The sequence below is a fragment of the Cyclopterus lumpus genome, chromosome 6 (genome assembly GCF_009769545.1).
Source record: "Cyclopterus lumpus isolate fCycLum1 chromosome 6, fCycLum1.pri, whole genome shotgun sequence".
Lineage (NCBI taxonomy): Eukaryota > Metazoa > Chordata > Actinopteri > Perciformes > Cyclopteridae > Cyclopterus > Cyclopterus lumpus.
In genome coordinates this window covers 20,823,224-20,843,214 of record NC_046971.1, presented here as the reverse complement: position 1 = coordinate 20,843,214, position 19,991 = coordinate 20,823,224, and the positions used below count along the sequence as shown (strand labels likewise).

The 19,991-nt window shown below is 40.4% G+C and overlaps 4 protein-coding genes across 4 annotated transcripts; 1 reads left to right on the top strand and 3 right to left on the bottom strand.

The window, feature by feature from the left end:
• Window positions 1-1,412: 1,412 nt before the first annotated feature.
• LOC117732651 (histone H4) lies at window positions 1,413-1,781 on the bottom strand. Its single transcript, XM_034535718.1, has one exon. It carries the CDS (start codon window positions 1,766-1,768, stop codon window positions 1,457-1,459), a length of 312 nt encoding a protein of 103 aa, XP_034391609.1. The 5' UTR covers window positions 1,769-1,781; the 3' UTR covers window positions 1,413-1,456.
• Window positions 1,782-3,121: 1,340 nt separating this feature from the next.
• Window positions 3,122-3,573, bottom strand: LOC117732648 (histone H2B-like). The gene has a single exon (XM_034535715.1). The coding sequence runs from the start codon at window positions 3,532-3,534 to the stop codon at window positions 3,160-3,162; it is 375 nt and encodes a 124-aa protein (XP_034391606.1). The 5' UTR covers window positions 3,535-3,573; the 3' UTR covers window positions 3,122-3,159.
• A 2,841-nt stretch (window positions 3,574-6,414) lies between these two features.
• Window positions 6,415-6,840, bottom strand: LOC117732645 (histone H2B-like). Its single transcript, XM_034535713.1, has one exon. It carries the CDS (start codon window positions 6,825-6,827, stop codon window positions 6,453-6,455), a length of 375 nt encoding a protein of 124 aa, XP_034391604.1. The 5' UTR covers window positions 6,828-6,840; the 3' UTR covers window positions 6,415-6,452.
• Window positions 6,841-10,214: 3,374 nt separating this feature from the next.
• Window positions 10,215-19,727, top strand: bbs2 (Bardet-Biedl syndrome 2). The gene is made up of 18 exons (XM_034535694.1): window positions 10,215-10,324; window positions 10,880-11,013; window positions 11,451-11,678; window positions 13,637-13,762; window positions 14,011-14,073; window positions 14,236-14,313; window positions 14,467-14,571; window positions 14,693-14,779; window positions 14,915-15,050; window positions 15,545-15,684; window positions 15,898-16,027; window positions 16,129-16,300; window positions 16,410-16,539; window positions 16,708-16,827; window positions 17,011-17,148; window positions 17,377-17,489; window positions 18,347-18,495; window positions 19,110-19,727. The coding sequence occupies exons 2-18, from the start codon at window positions 10,897-10,899 to the stop codon at window positions 19,214-19,216; spliced, it is 2,139 nt and encodes a 712-aa protein (XP_034391585.1). The 5' UTR covers window positions 10,215-10,324; window positions 10,880-10,896; the 3' UTR covers window positions 19,217-19,727.
• The last annotated feature ends 264 nt before the right edge of the window (window positions 19,728-19,991 follow it).

Genomic DNA, 19,991 nt, shown 5'->3' with positions numbered 1-19,991 from the left:
GTGACGACTGTTGTTGGATTTCTAGGGCTCTTGTATTCAGGATGCCTCACTTTCCCCACACTGTACTCCGTTTCTGTTCTTTCTTGTATTGTTATAATATGCCTTGGTGCAAAAGCGGGAACCAAAAGAAGTTGGATAGGAAATGTTTATTTTTTAAAGTCAGATAGACATCATATCAACATTTTAATGAGTCCCACATTGTCCACATTTGTTTTTTTAGGATCTGGTCACCCTGATGACAAGCCACAACGTCTGCTGTAAAAAGGGCCTATTGTCACTGAGAACTGCACTAACACAGACGTCTTAGGATAACTTGGCAATAAAACGTTGTACTTTCTCTCTCATACAGATTTATGACGCTGTTCCCATTGTGCGAAACCTGCCACTACCGTTCCAGAAAGCCTTTAAAATGTTCAAGGTATGTCTTGAAGCGTTCCTTTCACAGTCTGGCAAACAACCATTAAACCTTGTTTTATTACAGCGATAATGGCCTCAGGGTTCAATTGATGTTAAGTCGGAAGGAAAACTCTTAACAAAAAAAAGGTCCTGAGCTTCTGATGCAGACACACAGCACTTTCTTATATACGTTTTTGTCTGTATATTTATAAATCGTGTATCTTTATACACTTTAAACATGTTATAAATAAAACAAAAACATCTGTTTGCTCTTCACACCTTGTGTTTTTGTTCACTGTAGCATAATTCATGCATCATAGCTTCAATGAAGAATTTAAAACTATGCTGAATGATAACGTAGGACATTTTTATTTGATGTTAGTATTTGTGTATGAAGTGGCATTAAACTTACTGGTGACATTACTCATTTATTGTCTCCCTTTGGGTCACAATACATTCTATAAAACGTGTAAACTATCACCACCGTAAGAGCTTTAGCCTCATACGGGTCCATTAAACTATTAAGTATAAATGAGCATCAATAAGACTTCCTTTGTCCTTTTGTTTGAATTTGCTAAATATAACACCAGATGGTCGCTTGACATGAAGGATTTTACTTCCTGCTTGGCTCTTTACGTCTTGCTGGGTTTCTCTGAAGTACAGTCTCCTCTTGTTACTTTAGTGGTGACATCATCTTTCCCACTAGTTACACATGTTAGAATTGGGAAGAGACATTATTTTTGTTTTATTATTGACTCCCAACTCTGGGATTGATTGTATATTAAATCAAGGTGTATAGGACCAAAACAATGCCTGAAACCGACGATGTAAGAATATATTCAATACAGTAACTGACTATGATGTGTAAATTAGCTTAAAATTATTCCAGTTGCATTTCAACTCAGAGGGATTTGAAATCAATTGAAAATTACCTTTACACATTTTAGGAAGTCAGCTCTTTATGTTTTAAAAATATGGAACTGTGTGATATCAATTGGCTCTTTATGTTTAAGTGTGTGGCCCTTAAAAGGACCTTTGGTTGTTTGATGCTAGTCAGAGTTTAACCCCCGAATCCGTAGAGAGTGCGTCCCTGTCTCTTCAGAGCATACACCACATCCATGGCGGTCACCGTCTTCCTCTTGGCGTGCTCGGTGTAGGTGACGGCATCACGGATCACGTTCTCCAGGAAGACCTTCAGCACTCCGCGGGTCTCCTCGTAGATCAGACCGGAGATACGCTTCACTCCACCGCGGCGAGCCAGACGGCGGATAGCGGGCTTGGTGATTCCCTGGATGTTATCACGGAGGACTTTGCGGTGACGCTTAGCGCCTCCTTTGCCGAGTCCTTTTCCTCCTTTGCCTCTTCCGCTCATCTTCACTGGTCAAAGTGTTTCAACGAAGTAAAGAACCACGAGGAGTTCACACATATTTATATCCTGTCTGAGGACGTGATAGAAGACACGAGGCTGTTCTTCTTCGTGGGCTTTCATGAAGGTTGATGATGAGACTCTTTGGTGATTTAGCGCCACCTACTGATCAAAAACATTAATCAGGGACATATTGTCTCCCACTGCTTGTTGACAAGCTGACCAGTTTTGTACTCAAACATTTACTTTATAATTACTTTAGTACAATGTCGAGGACGATCACGATGTGACTATGTAGAGAAATCAGCAGATACCGATTTAATAATCGGGATCTCATCGGATCTGAGTCTTTTTTTTCTCTCACTGTATTTATTTATATTCATATTGTAATTAATCATGAAGTCGGGAATCATTTACATAATGTGGTTTAGCTTAATTTATTGTCTGTGGGTTCCAATGTAACAAAATATATGAAAATCAAACCGGAGTCATAAGCACATTATATGTTTGACACCTGACTCGTGATAAGATAAAGTTGAACATCTGTGAATTCAGTCTAATTTGATACAAATGTGACTCAAACGAGGTAAACAACGCCGGAACCAGGAGAACAATTAACACGTGTATAGTTCTGTCAGCTCCATCAACTTGTGAAGATAGATGTATATAGGTATGGACACTGGGGACGCTGTTCTCTATGACGCCTCATTTACGGAATCTCTCGTTTCAAGTGAGATCAATACATCTTTAGCAGGTATAGGATTGTTGCATTTCTGAAACAATGTATCTTTGAAATACAACTGTTTCAACACATTGTATCCACAATGGCATAGAAGAAGAAAGCATGGGATTTAACTTGCCACTCTTAACACAGTGAATAATCAGAAGACTTTAATAACAGATTGACAAGTGAAAGGACACGAGGCTGTTCTTCTTCGTTTGATCTTCTTGAAGGTTGTTGAGACTCTTCGTTGCTTTAGAGCCACCTGCTGATCAATGTTAGTCAATATTATACTTAAAAATGTAACTAACGTACAGCATCAAGACAATCAAGAGACCAGATCTCTTACTCAACTGCTGTGGGCTCCATTTACATCTATGCAACTGCTGCTCAGTATATTAGATAAAACTAAATTAATATACAACATTTAGATCAGGGATTATTTGTTTCTCATTTTTTTCAAAAGGTCTTGTCCGAATAACAATGACCTATGTCTGTCTCCCATTACTGAAAAGTTTTTTTCAATCTACCAGGACAATCTTACTAACATTGAAACGATGTAGTGTTTAGACTCAAAGTGGCTCATAACATTATATTTTGCCAGCATCAGGAATTGGTCTTTAAAAGAAGTGTGTGGCTCTTAAAAGAGCCGTTGTGGTGTTGGTCTCCAGCAGGTTTACTTGGAGCTGGTGTACTTGGTCACGGCCTTGGTTCCCTCAGACACCGCGTGCTTCGCCAGCTCGCCGGGCAGCAGCAGGCGGACAGCGGTCTGGATCTCCCTGGAAGTGATGGTGGAGCGCTTGTTGTAGTGAGCCAGACGAGAGGCCTCACCGGCGATGCGCTCAAAGATGTCGCTCACGAAGCAGTTCATGATGCCCATGGCCTTGGAGGAGATGCCGGTATCGGGGTGGACCTGCTTCATCACCTTGTACACGTAGATGGCGTAGCTCTCCTTCCTGGACTTTCTCCTCTTCTTGCCGGTCTTGCTGACGGTCTTAGAGACGGCTTTCTTGGAGCCCTTCTTGGGCGCTTTGACGGAGGGATCAGGCATGACTGTTGGATTCTTCGGTGTCGGACGATATCTCCAGAAGCTCAGGACGGTGAATATATATCAACTCGATGTAAATGAGGCTGTGCTGTTGCCCGCACACGATTGGCTGTCTGCTGAGCGTGACTGAGCATGCGCAAAAGACGTACATGTTTCTGGGAACAGATGTATTTAGTGTTTCAGTGACTAAGTTACTGTAAGTGATACAGTTGTAAACCTGTATGTTTTATAACTTTGTATCAGCAAGCAGGAGAAAGTTGCTCCCGCAGCCAAGAAGCCCGCAGCTAAGAAACCTGCAGCGACCAAGAAGCCCAAAGCGGCGGCAGCGAAGAAACCTGTTGCCGCAAAGAAGGCCAAGAAACCCGCAGCGGCCAAGAGCCCAAAGAAGGCCGCAAAGAGCCCCAAAAAGCCCACCAAGAGCCCCAAGAAGGTGGCGAGGAAGGCCCCCGTAGCCAAGAAGACCCCCGTCAAGAAGGCTGCCAAGCCCAAAGCCAAGAAGGCAGCACCGAAGTGAGCTGCAGAACAACCAACGCTCCTATAAAAGGCTCTTTTAAGAGCCACCCACACAATCCTTAAGAGCTTTTACTTCTTTTATTATTGTCATTGGCGTGACTGCACAAAGCTCACACGTTTTATGAATAAAATGTACTTCGTGTCCGTGAAAATCTGAAAGTATCTCCGCTGTCTCAACGCACCACAATTAGTTCCATAATAAAAACCACATAACAAAGCTCCACCTTGCACGTGCACAGACATGTTGGGGGGCAGGTGCTCAAAAAAGGGGACAAAATTACTTGTGAAATTAAAAATAATAATAAATAGAAAACACTCAACTTGTATATTTAACTAACTCAAATTATCAAGGATCTTCACAGGAGCATCCTCCTTGGTGCCAGTCTCTCTTCACTAAGTAAAGTTTCTGAAGATTATGTATAGGACATTGAAAACATATCACGTGAATTTTATGTTTACCCAGTTGTCCCCAATAAATAAGGAAAAGTCATGAAATATGAAGCAAAAAAAATGATGTCAATCATTTATTTAGAGACGTCAAACATTGAATGGGGTCAAATTGACCCCACAGTTAATAGGAGGGTTAAACATAACAAACGTCAGTAAACAGCTGGACAAGGCTTTGAAATCACGGATTTCGTGAGTTTTTTGTTTGTTTATTTTTATAGGAAACGTCGGACCAGTTGCGACGTAATGTTTTCAGCGGCGCTAATGTGGTTAATTTATCACCAAACAACGTCGGGGGATTGCACACACACCGTCAGTCCCTGTTTGTCTGATGCTGCGGGTCAGAAGAAGTAGGCTGCACGCGTTGGGCGGCGCTCAGCACTGCGTGAGCACGAAGAGGAGGAGGAGGAGGAGGGAGGGGCGCGGAACTCAAATAAATGCCCCGTCAGATATGAAACACATTTGGGGGGAATTGATGACAGAGAGAGTCATTTTTATACTTAGATACTGATGAATGAAGAAACAATTGGGCTCCAGCAGAAGGGGCACTGTTCTAATCCAGGGCAAAAGGGCAGGTGCTTGAGCACCACTAGGGGTCTATCTGTGCACGTGCCTGGGCTCCACTCAACGGTCGGTTATTACTAATGATTATTAGAGTGACAGCAGTCTGTAATTTACGTGCAATTGATTACATGAGAAACGTTCAAATTAGCTCCAATAGTTACTCACTATTTACAAGTGTACTTTAACAAACCCAAAAGGTGAATAAAATACCTATTTAATTTAAATAAAGGTATTACATACAATTATATAGTAGTAAAGTAGAATCACATCAAAGAGCATGAACATTTGAGATAAAACTAAAATACATTTGTCTGAATGCTTTCAGGAGAAGTTCACTAAGCACCTAAAACCCCAGTTATCCTAAAATCCACTTGTTGTGCTGCCAGTCAATTATAAATTAGCACTGTCATAATTGTCAGCATGAAATCTGATTTTACAGTCAAATCAAATTGTTTTTGTGAACTCAAACACGTTTTTGATTCACAGCTGTTAACTTAACCTTTAACTTTTTTTAAAATTACATACAATTAGAAATATAATTTCTATCATATATAAAAACATGTTTTTAATTCGTTATGAGAGTAGATGTGGTTAAAAGAAGGGGTCTGAATACTCGTTTCACTTTGTTGCAACTCAAAAGCATGGAGTGAGAAAAATAGGCAATCCCAGATAGTAATCATTGAAAATGATTGTTTGCGTCTATCCAGATATATGTAATGTACAGGCATAACGGGTAAATATACGGGTTGATATGAATTCACAGAAAAATGTATATTTTTAGAAGATGAGATGAATAGTAATATCGTGGCTTTTTGATTGACCACTTCACACACAAATGAATCTATAAATTATTTTCTCAACAACAATTCACTAAAATATATTTGAATATTTTAAGTTTTTCAAAGCTTTATGCATTTTATTTGCCAATATTTTACTTGAAATAAGAAAAACATTTATTTATTAGTCTATATTATTTATATGTTATTCAACAACAATTAAGAGCAGTTCTTAGTACATACATTCCAATGATCAGCAGAATCTGAAACAGTGCTCGTTATTGTACATTTAATGTAGAATTATGTTTTTATTCAATGTAGATTGATGTGCAAAAATCGCAGCTATAGCAACCTCCTGGAGGAATGTGGTGAAACAACCCAGCTCAGACTGTAACATGATGGGAGACGAGACAAGTTAAGAGATACAAAAAATCCGATTCCCTTTTGTACTGTTATGAGGACATTAAGGAGTCATGAACTACTTTTAAAATACCTCAGTCAATGGTTGTTATGGATTATATTATTGCATTGCAGTCCCAACATGTTCAGAAAAAGGAATTGGTCTTTAAAAGAAGTGTGTGGCTCTTAAAAGAGCCGTTGTGGTGTTGGTCTCCAGCAGGTTTACTTGGAGCTGGTGTACTTGGTCACGGCCTTGGTTCCCTCAGACACCGCGTGCTTCGCCAGCTCGCCGGGCAGCAGCAGGCGGACAGCGGTCTGGATCTCCCTGGAAGTGATGGTGGAGCGCTTGTTGTAGTGAGCCAGACGAGAGGCCTCACCGGCGATGCGCTCAAAGATGTCGCTCACGAAGCAGTTCATGATGCCCATGGCCTTGGAGGAGATGCCGGTATCGGGGTGGACCTGCTTCATCACCTTGTACACGTAGATGGCGTAGCTCTCCTTCCTGGACTTTCTCCTCTTCTTGCCGGTCTTGCTGACGGTCTTAGAGACGGCTTTCTTGGAGCCCTTCTTGGGCGCTTTGACGGAGGGATCAGGCATGACTGTTGGATTCTTCGGTGTCGGACGATATCTTCAGAAGCTCAGGACGGTGAATATATATCAACTCGATGTAAATGAGGCTGTGCTGTTGCCCGCACACGATTGGCTGCTGAGCGGAGCATACGCGGAACAAGTCACTGTTCTTGTGAGCGGATGTATTTAGTGAGCCTGGTGTGAGGCATGTGGAGGAGTCAGAGTATGTGTGAGCGTTGCAAAAGCTGTGATAAAATAATCCAATCCATCCAATATTAAATTATAGGAAATATTAAAATATAGAATAATATATTTCTTGGAATTAAAATGTAGAGAAGCCAACAAACTGAACCAACAGTAAAAAACAAAAGTAACTAAATACATATACTGGAGTACGGTTCTTAGGTATTATACTGAGCTACTTGTACTTTACTTAAATATTTTCTTACTTTATATTTCTACCTCACTGGTAACTATTATGCTTTTCCTCCACTACATTTGTTTGACTGCTACTTATCAGAATACCGTTTTCTAAAGTTAAATGAGCTCAACCATAAACATCTATGCAGAAGTATTGTTAATATGCAGCATGTTATTGCTCAGCAGCAGGAACAGACATTCAGATTTGGAAGTTTACCAGAGAGAACAGACTGAAAACGAATGAAGGCGTTGATAAAGTTATTCTATTTAGGAAAATATGGAACTGTGTAATATCAATTGGCAACAGTGCAGATGGTGTTATATTTTGTATACCATGTTAGAGACATTATACATTGTTTACTATTGACTCCCGAAGCTGGGATTGATTGTATATTAATTCAAGGTGTATAGCACCATAACAATGTCTGAAACAGACCATTTCAGAATATATACAATAAAGTAACTACAATGAGGTGTAAATTAGCTTAAACTGTTCCATCCAGCTTCATTAAACTCACAAAAAAACAATGTAATCATTTCTTAGTTTGTTTCAATCATATTCATCTTCTGAAACATGAGTAAACAGGGAATTTAAAATGTAATTGAAACACAGAAATAATATTTTCTTAATATAACAATGAAATGCCTTGTAAGCCCTTACAAAATGTTAAGAAACGCAGCTCTTTATGTTGAGTAAGTGTGTGGCCCTTAAAAGGACCTTTGGTTTTTGGATGATAATCAGTCAGAGTTTAGATGTTTAATGAGATTTTATTTAAATTAAATTAAAAAAACTCAATTAAAATCTTGTAAAATAATCTTAACTGTCATTTCGTACAACATCCATAGAGTCATGGTAGGATGTATAATTGCTACTTTTTCTTTATTATATCCTTAAATTAACTTTTTTCAGATATTTCTTTTTTCAGTTTTCATAAGTTACCATATTCTTTTATAAAAGAGTTCATAGTAATGCAACTTTATTATTTCACACACCCGATGACCACCAGCAGGTTTTTGATCTCCAGATGTCAGATACCCAGACAATAGGATATGAACTGTTGTGCAGCAGAGGGAGCTCTTTGACCAGAGAGATGTGGCCTTCAAGCCCCCACACCACCACAGTTGAGTTTTAAAGCACACACTAGGGCAGGGGATTTAAAACACCTCCTTTCTTCTTAAGGAGAGGTTTTTTGTTTTAATTCTCACTTGAAGTATGAGAGGTTCAAATCCCAGACGATTCCTGCATTTAACCTCTGTGGTTCAAAGGGAAATAGATAGATAGATAGATAGATAGATAGATAGATAGATAGATAGATAGATAGATAGATAGATAGATAGATAGATAGATAGATAGATAGATAGATAGATAGATAGATAGATAGATAGATAGATAGATAGATAGATAGATAGATAGATAGATAGATAGATAGATAGATAGATATGTGTATGCATATTGCTATGTACAATGTTCACATATAGTACAAAGTACAAATATGTTAGAACGGCCACACCAACTGAAAAAGTACACATAAGACACATAATAATATACAGTACGCTATAATTATGTAACTAAAACTGAACATCTGGGGCCCAGACCTGAGAGCTCAGACTCAACTTCTCCTCTTCTCTCTGACCACACTGATATAGTTGCAGGTCCCATAATGAGGAACATCTGTTTGCTCACCAACATCCTGGTAGAGCTCCCATGTCTACTACACTCCACACCCCGTAATCCAGCTCGTCTGAATGTGAGGTCTCTCTTGAATATGTCCTTCATTCTAAATGATTTTATCTCATACACAAGGCAAGATTTCCCACTTTTGTGAGAACCCTGGTGAAACCTGGTGAGCACAGCCAACTCTTGAAAGTCTTTCCTTCTGACTTAAACTTCAAATCAAAAAACCTTAAACTACAATTCAACCCTGACTCAACAATGACACACATATGCTATGATGAAACTATGTTGAAAAAAAAGACGGCTCATGATGAAAAGCTGTCTTGGTAATTATCAGCAATCCATTTAAGAAGCAGGGCCTCAATACTTTGCTTCCATTATTTCCAGAAATTGCCACTCTCTCATTTGTATCATGTGACACGATCAAAGCAATGGTTCTGTTTTTCCTGCTTGGACATGCAGCAGTGCATCCCATTATTAAAAAAGTAAAAAACCTACACATTATGCAACTGTTCTGAATAACTATATTGTTATTATAATTGTTTCTCCTTTTAAGACAGTAACAATATAACATAGACATTTCAATCAGACATTAGGTCACATCATACCACTAAGTATACTTAAAGTCTTATTTCAAGTTATTTTATTGGACAACACTTTGGTTTTTAAATGTGCTTTATCAATAAACGGTATTTGATTTGATCAGATACATATCAAATTGTGACCACCAGAGGGAACTGTTGGACTAGATATGACGTGAGCATCAAGTTAGTGCGTCACACGTTTAAAGTGTTGTATCTTAACTGCATGTAACTACAGCTGTGGACAACACATGCAGGTAGATTTGTTTATAGGGGTATGGTTCTCCTTTTAGTGTAAGAGGTCCTGGGTTCAAGTCCCCCTTTTAACTTCTTGGTCTGTAACACAATGTGTGTTACATGGTGGCAGCCTCTGAAATGCAAACCATTAAATACAACAAACCATTAAATACAACTTTTGAAGAAAAGAAAATGTATGTACTCCTATCATAGAAAGAGAAAGCACTTGGTTTGTGACAGAGAGGACTGTTTGAAGAAGAGATGCAGGACACGTGCCACATCCCTGTTGAAGAAACAAAACAAACATATAAGATATTATACATATATAGTATTATACATTATACAGTATTTTGCTTACATATATTGCAAACATAAAATTGAAATAGCCCGGCAAAGTACAAGAGCCTCATCAAGTTACAGTTATTGAGTCCGTGCAACATGCCACCACGGCGCTCTCATGGTTGACTGGTTGTCTTTTATTTTGAAAGCACCACAGAGGAAGTAGTTGTTGGCAGGGAAGCGACTGTCAACTATCGTTGCCTTGTCGTCCAGCTAGCTACTTAGCTGCTTAGCTCATTGAACCACAATCCAACCGCTGAAGAGGGGGTCAGGTGAGATTGCACAAATTGAATGGGCAACGTTACGGTTCCCCAAGTGATCTCGTTGGTTTTACGGCCGTCTATAGCTCAAGGGGTTTCCGGAGACATTGAACCAGCGACGGTAACGTTGGCTAGTTAGGTAACCTGAGAGGTAATGAAGGCAAATATCAGCGATTTTAATTTCCTTTCAAGATTACACTTGCACATGAAATTGAAACAGAGCGTGCAGTTTGTTATAAAGTCACACGTGGTGACTTTGTGTTCTATAGTTGTCCTTCTTGAGCAGCAAACGACGGTGAGACTAGATTAGCCAGACGGACAGCTTTAGGTTAGCTTCCCTCTCGATGTTGCCAGGCAACAGCCTTCTCTGCTGGGCGTCTGGGGTAGCTAAAGCCTGTAATTACATTAGTGGAGCAAAACCACGCGCTGTCGTCACTATATCGTATGGCAACCTATTAGCGCATGTCCTTAATTTATCATATTGCTATCCTAAAATATCTGAAATATTAAAGTGCCCGTTCCTGTCTGTCGGTGTCTGACTGTGTGTCTCCTTTGGGCTCGTGTCAGGATCTACAGGAGGCACCATGTTGGTCCCTATATTCACACTGAAGCTGAACCACAAGATTAATCCTCGCATGGTGACTGTTGGGAAATTTGATGGAGTCCACCCATGCCTTACTGCAGCCACACAGGCTGGAAAGGTGAGGGAAATAAAACATGTTCACTGCTCCAATATGCAGAAATATGGCAGAGCATGCGATTGCTGTCTTAGTCCATAAACCTTCTTCCATCTTTGATTTTTTTCAGTTATTTGTCTACACATCCTTTTGGTGTGGCCTTGTTATACCATTGTGGAAAGAGAGTGACCACATTCTGATCTTTTATTTACACATTGTTTCTATGCTGTCCCACTTTACTTGCCTAATATCAAACATAATTGAGTGGGTGGATTCAAAGGTCTGGACCAAGGCAACCACTTTTGAGTACTTCACCACATGTCTCCTTGACTTACGCTCATTACAGCCCTTATTCACTTTCGATTATAGAATACCTTTCTTGCTTCTACTACTTACTATAAGTCATGTATACTATATGTTTCCACCTCATGCCTTGAATTCACTCTGTTTCTCTCTGTCAGGTTTTTATCCATAACCCTCATGCTCGTGGTCAAAGACCTGTGGCCCACCGCCTGAGCCAGAGCACACTAGACTCTGACATCTCACTCCTCAACATCAACCAGGCAGTCACTTGTCTGACGGCAGGAACGCTAGGACCAAACACCACTGGGGACACGCTGTTGGTGGGATCCCAGACCAACCTGCTGGCCTATGATGTCCATGACAACGCTGATATTTTCTACAGAGAGGTGAGTGGAACTGAGAATAAGTGGAGGGAAACCATTTGGTTGAAGAGGTAGCTCTTTCCGGGAATGAAGTCTAAGACAATTGAAGAATGAAAAGTGTGTATTGGTTAAATGCAGAGGTTATGTTGAACTAAACACACATATGTTGTTGTATAATGTTGGCTTAACTTTTAGGGGAGCAGTGTGTAGTATGTAGGGGGATTTATTGCCAGAAATGTATAACTCCTAACTATATTTTCATTAGCTTCCAATCACACCCTTCCTAACTAGGTGATTAAACTGCTGTCACTCCTTGTTCTCTGGCAGCAGAAAAAAACATCTGTCCCATCTCCACTCATCCAAAACTCTGCTGCTAGGATTTTAACTCAGACAAGGAAACATTGACACATTTCACCGAAACTGGCTCCCTTTCAACTGGATACCTGTTACTTGATTTAAAGATATTGATTATGTAAAATGCATGTCCTCTTCCTATAACTCTGTGTATTTATTGGTTTCATTTTGGGCTTTTAGTTCATTTCATTCTCATTGTGTTTTAAATGTGTTCGGTTTTTTGTGATCCGAAAGTTTCTATTTAAATCAAGTTTATTTAGCAAACCTAGACAACATTGACCACCGTATTACACAATCAAGGATTAAAATCCCTGGTATTTCTCGAACTATATTTTTTTACAGTGAAAATATTGTTACAGGTTTCAAAAACAATAAATAATAAAATAAGATAAGATATATTTTATCGTCCCACAGGGAAGTTTGTCTCAAGTCGCTGCATCACACAACACACTTACCAGCATCACAGTTAAAATACATGCATATAACATTGATCATAAATACACTCTTGCATGAACATGTTTAATGTGAGACAGCAGTCAATGAAATCATGTACTACTAGTTGCGATATAATATGATGTCACTGTTGTCTCACTCTTACTAGAATAAATGCAGACGCAATAAGACAAACCGTTTGTTTATCTTGTGTTTTACTGTCACAGTAACATGGTGTCTGAATAGTGCAGAGCAGTATTTTCTTTGACATTTGAGAGTTTTGATGACAGCTGCTCTGGAAAGGAAGATGTACCCGAGGCCACTGATGATGAGGAATTGTTGGAGCATGAGAATGAGGTGGCTCGTTCAGACAGCATCAGCTTTGAATAGGACAACGGTCAAGATGCTATCCCAGTAGCAGTCCCAAGAAAGTTAGGACTGATGAGGGAACCTCATATAATTATCCCAATGGCTTCAACCTTGCTGCTTTAAAAAGCCAGGTGATCTCCGAAGTGTTGCAACATACACAACCATGTTGCAATGACCACACAAAAGCGACTGTGCGTTGTGATGACTTGGCTTTTGTAAGTGTCAGTCTATGAGAAGTTACAGTTGGCTATGTGTAAGATAGTACAGTATATACATGAAATATAAAATCCATCCATCCATCCATTTTCAATACCGCTTATCCTCATTAGGGTCGCGGGGGCGCTGGAGCCTATCCCAGCTGACATAGGGCGAAGGCAGGGGACACCCTCAACAGGCCGCCAGTCCATCAAGGGCACATGTAGGGACATACAACCATTCACTCTCACATTCACACCTATGGGCAATTTAGAGATCAATTAACCTGCAGCATGTCTTTGGACTGTGGGAGAACATGCAAACTCCACACAGAAGGACCGCTCCGACTGGGAATTGAACCCGCGGCCCTCTTGCTGTGAGGCGACAGTGCTAGCCACTACACCACCGTGCAGCCCGAAATGTTAAGCCAAAATATATGCCAAAATATATATTAATGAGTTTAAATAAATACAAAATATATCAAAACATTTTTGTATCTATGCTGTTTGTGTCGAACTGAATACTTAAGACACAAGAAAAAAAAAGTAATTATGGTTCAAGCTGTCGACCTGTTGTACAGTATTCCATCTAAAAGGGCCTTGTTTCCGTTTCTTCTGTGTGTGGGGGTGTAGGTGACAGATGGGGCCAATGCTATTGTGTTGGGGAAACTTGGGGACATCCCAAGACCTCTTGCCATCATTGGAGGGAACTGCGCTTTACAAGGCTTTGACTATGCTGGCAATGACCACTTTTGGACGGTAAGCACAGCAAAGCAACATTTTAATATCAGTACAGTCAGTCGTACATTCAAGAAGTTGGTTTTATTGAATAGCAATGCAACGCACAACTCACAGTGACACCTCACCAAAATGTAACTAATTTGATTAACGGCACATTTCCATGTGTCTCTGCAGGCCCAGCTAATTTCCAACATTCTCTGTCAAGGTGAATACATTCTTGTCTGAATCAACTAAATTAATGTATTAATGAGGTGTCTTGTTTTTAGGTGACTGGCGATAATGTCAGATCTGTGGTACTATGTGACTTCACTGGGGATGGAAAAAATGAGGTACGTCCTGACATGCTGTGTTGTTGTCTCTGTCCCGTTCATGACATCGCTCTTTACTCTGTTGAATGTTAAAATGTTAACAGGTGTGTCTAAACTCTAGACATGGGTTAAATGATTGTTTTTTGATTGAAACAAATTCAGTCAGCTATATTGTTTTTACAGCTTCTAGTCGGATCAGAGGACTTTGACATCAGAGTATTCAAAGAGGACGAGCTTGTGTCTGAGATGACTGAGAACGAGGTAAATGGATGCAATGTGTTTCACTTTTTCTCAGCGTGTTGACTCCCGAGAAAATCCACCAAAACTAAGTTTTATACAAGGGACAGTCGCACAATAATACTTGGACTCATCATTGCACTGTTACTAGTTTTACCTCGGTCCTTCTCCCGACAGACAGTAACGGCGCTGTGCCATATGCATGGCAGCAGGTTCGGCTACGCCCTGGCCAATGGCACTGTGGGAGTTTACGACCGCACCGCCCGCTACTGGAGAATTAAGGTACCGGAATAATACATAATAATGTCGTCTTGGAATAGAGAGGCTAACCGTATTGGAAAAAAAATAGGTATTCGCAATTGCCAGTGTTGTAATCAATGTGTTTTTTTCACTCTCCAATCAGTCTAAGAATCATGCAATGAGCATCCATGCCTTTGACCTGAATGCTGACGGGGTGGTGGAGCTCATCACTGGCTGGTCCAATGGAAAGGTCAGCTCACATCATAGCAGGCTTAGGGACAACCTCTCACACTTCAGAAATGCCATTAGTAATTAGATTTGTCATTAAATTCTACAGTATCTTTAGTTTGTCTTCAGTGTTGATCACTTCCTCCTTTTATTTCAGATTGATGCTCGTAGTGACCGCACAGGCGAGGTCATTTTTAAAGACAACTTTTCCTCTTCAGTGGCCGGAGTGGTGGAGGGAGACTACAGGTTGGATGGACAGCAACAACTTATCTGCACCTCCACAGAGGGAGAAGGTATGTTGTTTAGCTGTCTGCCTGTATGTTTTTTGTCCACATATGAATGTAAAAAAACATGTTGGAAATGGATGCATGCCCTTTCTTATCAGCGCTAATATCCCACTAACTCCCTAGCAACTGTCAGAAGGAGCAGAGTATGTGTGTTTCTGCATATTCCCATACTTTTTAGTTTACCCAAATTACTAAATGTTGTAGTGCTGTCACCTGATTTCAAAGGAGATTTATTGAATAGTATTTCTGGTGCATTGGTGATTCTCTGAACTTTTTTGATCGAGTTCAACTAGCACATCATTATGTCCCGTTCCTGAGTACTTCAGTTCATCTGGAGGTACTGAAAACTAATAACAACCACATTACTGTCACCTGCAACTGTACTATTAATATTAATTCAGACATAGCATCCAAACATGCTTTGCCATGATTTGCCATGATTTACCATTTAAACTTGAATAAGAATGTCAGCATTGTTGTAAATGGTGTGTATCTTGTAGTCCGTGGTTACCTGCCAGCCAGTAAAGACCTTAAAGGGAATCTCATGGACTCCGGTGCTGAACAGGACCTCATTAGAGAGCTCAGCCAACGCAGACAGAATCTGTTGCTGGAGTTACGCAACTATGACGAGAATGCTAAGGTACATATGTATATTATTAGATAGTATTGTATAATCGCACAGATGAGCAAAATCCCTTTTTACATTTTTTTCCCATTCATCATTTTAATCTTGTCATAATTCTGCTGCATCACTGTTTGTTTCATAGATAGCAGACTTCATACAGATTAATTGACATGGGGCTGTATATTAATTGATATGTTAACATCCACACAAACTGTACCATTATTCCAGGGTGTGTCGGAGACCAACAGTGGGATGGGTGTCATACCAGCCAACACTCAGCTCCAGACAGCGCTGTCAGTGAGACCTGCTATGGAGGCTCAGAAAGCTCATGTAGAGCTCAGCATTTCAACACCAAATGGTAGAGTGTACTAGGAATAGGCTGAGAATTTCAAGCATGTCAAGGACAGGGTAAATACTCGATAGTGCCCAGTCTCTGAACTTCTTCTTTATCCTCTCCAGAAACCATCATTCGTGCAGTGCTAATCTTCGCGGAGGGGATATTTGAGGGGGAGAGTCACGTTGTCCACCCCAGCGCTCAGAACCTGTCAGGCTGTGTCCGAGTCCCCATTGTCCCCCCAAAAGATATACCAGTAGATCTGCACATCAAAGCCTTTGTTGGAGGGAAAACTAGGTAGGATGTGTGAGTAAGTAAAGTATGTGTGCTGGCGTGTATTAATTGCATTTTTCTCACCATATAATGAACCACCTCCTCTGCACTTCATTCTTTTTGTCTTCTGCAGCACCCAATTCCATGTGTTTGAAATCACTCGTCAGCTACCTCGTTTTTCCATGTATGACATCACAGTTGACTCCTTAGATGCTCCGCCCACTGGAAGGGTCACCTTCAGCATCAACGACCGACCACAGAGGGTAGGCTGTCAGTGTTTGTGATCAGTCCCACAGCATTTTCCAGGCAATGACATCCTAATTAAAATAAAAAGTGTGTGTGTGTGTGTGTGTGTGTGTGTGTGTGTGTGTGTGTGTGTGTGTGTGTGTGTGTGTGTGTGTGTGTGTGCGTGTGTGCGTGTGTGTGCGCAGGTGGTGATGTGGCTGAATCAGAACTTCTTGCTTCCAGAAGGAGTAGACAGCCCGGACATCACTTTTAATTCTCTAAGAGGAGGGGGACTGTTGTCTATCAGCATGGCCAACAATGGACAAGTACAAACACACAACTATTATATGTTTAGCCATAGTATGGCTACATTTTGACCGTGTAAATATTTGTTTTTACCTTGATAAGAGTCAGCAAAACATTGATGTTAGTTTGCATGAAGTTACAATAGCTACTGACATATCCTTTTAAAATAAGATGCTTAATTAATCGTTCATTTGCCCAATCAGATCACTCTGAGTACCGATGACATTGACCTGGCAGGAGATCTGGTCCAATCACTTGCGTCCTTCCTGGCAATAGAGGACTTGTCAGCAGAAGCAGACTTCCCCGGATACTTTGAGGAGCTACACACTACACTCACTGAGGTTCAGCTTTAATGACATTGGAAGCTCTCCTGTCAAAAACATTTCATCCATCCTGACCTGTACATGTACTGTACATTATGACTCCAACTGCACCCTGTGTAAAAGGCTTGTCAAGACTAAGAGAAGTCAGAGAGCACAAGATAAATTAATTATGTATTTGTCAGGAGAGAGCTATTGTTATTTTTGTAGCTGTGGTTTCATATTGAGTCCTTAACATCTGCATTCCAGGTGGATGAGTTCCACTCTGTCCATCAGAAGTTAACTGCAGCCATGGCCGACCACTCCAACTACATCAGGAACATGCTGGTGCAAGCAGAGGATGCTCGCCTTATGGGCATCATGTGAGTACACATGATACACATACAGTATATTAAACTGATCCCATTTATAATCCTTGTCAAATACAATGCTTTGAACTCTCTGTTGAAGACCTTTTTCAGGGGACATATTCAAAACTATGGTTGCATTCAATTTAGGTCCACCACTTCCAGAGCTTTGCTATTGTGCATGCTTGTTGAAAGGCATCAAATAGAAAATGCCATCAGCAGACCCTCACCTACCACCCACATTGCAACAATAAAAAGGGAGTTGAATATTGGCATAGTTTCCCTTAAATGTTACCATGACAATTCGAAATGTCTGCTGGGAAAACTCTTAACTAGTGATTTCTAAAACAAAAGAACGATTGTATCAAAAGCATGAAGAACAAACACACAGTTGCAAATGTATTAGGTACACCTGGCTAAACCAAATACAGTCTAATGCAACGTCCTACATTAAATCCTTCCTTCATGAATGTTATAATGTTCAGTTTTCTCAAAACTATTTTTAGAGGGGTGGTGACACAAATTTATGGAGAGTTTTGGATTCTGCTGAATTCTATTCTGTTATAATGAAAGGTGATTCTCATGTTGAATGCACCCTCATTGATATAAACGTGATGGACAATATATTAAAAAAAGGCCTTTTAGTATAATAATTTACAATCCAATGCACCACAAAACTCCAGAAGTACCCCAACATTAAATCAACACCTCAAAAACAGTTTCAACTAAAACTTGGAACTGAGTGTGTATTTCCCCCGTAAATATTGATAATACTGATATCAATCTTTTACTACACAACCAAACTGACTCACTGTTTCTCTTCCTTTCCTCATACTGTATCTGTCTGTGGTTTTCTCCCTTGCCCTCTGTAGGACAACGATGAAGAAGCGCTACAGAGAGCTGTACGACCTTAATAGGGATCTGATCAACGAGTATAAAATCCGCTCTAACAACCACAATGCATTACTTGCCTGCCTCAAATCTGTCAACCAGGCCATACAGCGAGCTGGTAGACTCAGAGGTAGGCCAGTGTGTGTGTGTGTGTGTGTGTGTGTGTGTGTGTGTGGACTCTAAGCTTTTGCACACAATGTTAATATTGAAAGCTTTGCTGATGTTGGTGAGGGACTACAAATGCTTTGCAGAGTACTTGAATATGGCTCACCATAGCTACCAGACTGGAAAGCCTCTGTTTCAGTGTCTCCCTCAAGATTAGGCTCTGAGATGTAGCTGTCATAACGTAATAGTTATAAAAAAATAATATATATATATATATATATATATATATATATATATATAACAGAATATATATAAGCTGAAAGCAGAATATATATAAGCTGAAATATATATATATAAGCTGAAAGGCATTTCCCCTGTGTTGTTTAAACTTGCATAACTGGGGGGCGACTGTGGGTCAGTGGTTAGCAGGTCTGTCTTTCAATCAGGGGGTTGGTGGTTCAATCCCCGCCCTAGTCGATGTGTCCTTGAGCAAGACATTTAACCCTGCATTGTTACCTTTAGCTGTGTATGAATGTAACATGATTGTAAGTCGCTTTGGATAAACGCGTCAGCTAAATGACATGACTTGTCTTGTTTCCTCATTTTAATCTGCCTGTCACTATTCCTCCTCACCTTCAGTTGGCAAGCCCAAGAACCAAGTGATCTCTGCCTGCCGAGACGCCATCAAGAGCAATAACATCAACACACTCTTCAGGATCATGAAAGCTGGCACTGCATCCTCCTGAGGGTGGAAAGGGTGGTAGTGAAGTAATGACCGAAGAGATTGAAAGTACAAGCACAACGCACAGCTAATCAGCACTGTAGTGTTGAACTTTATCTATTTCAAGAATGGCACCAGCAAAGACTTTCCCCCGGGATCATTAGACGAGAACAAAACAAGGATATGAAACGGGACGCTGTTATAGCCTTAATCAATCTTTTTTGCCTGGCAGCAACAGTTGGTACTAGCTCCATAATACCATTTTACTGTATGTGAAGACTTGAAATACTACTAGGTCACAGAGATAAAATGCTGACTCCAGGCTTAGTGCGCTTGGAACAGCCTGATTTAGTGCAGTTAAAGCTTAGCAAGATGATTGTCTAAGTTAGTGCAGTGAGAGTTCAGCTGGATCCAAAGAGGTCGTGGAGTTCTTCCCTCAAATCTTTTCTCAAAAGTATTGGAACAGAGATATTCTGAGTACAATGATGCTTCAGAGAAATTAGTTGTAATGCATTGATCTGACTGCTGTCTAAAACTCATGCAAAACAAAATAATACGTCTCACATCCTACTCTCACATCAGTACTTAAGAGAAATATAATGCAATTTCAGTGGACTAGACGGTTTCCAGGTAACGTTGCATATTTGTCTAAGAAACGTTTATACTTCAGGGAAGAAACCGTTTCCACTGAGACAGAAAATGGAGTATCTGCTACATCGGCATCCTGACTGTTTAGCTGAGCTGACACAGTGATGTTTAGAGGGACCACAGCTGGAGCAAGACAGAGAGCAGCTCTCAGG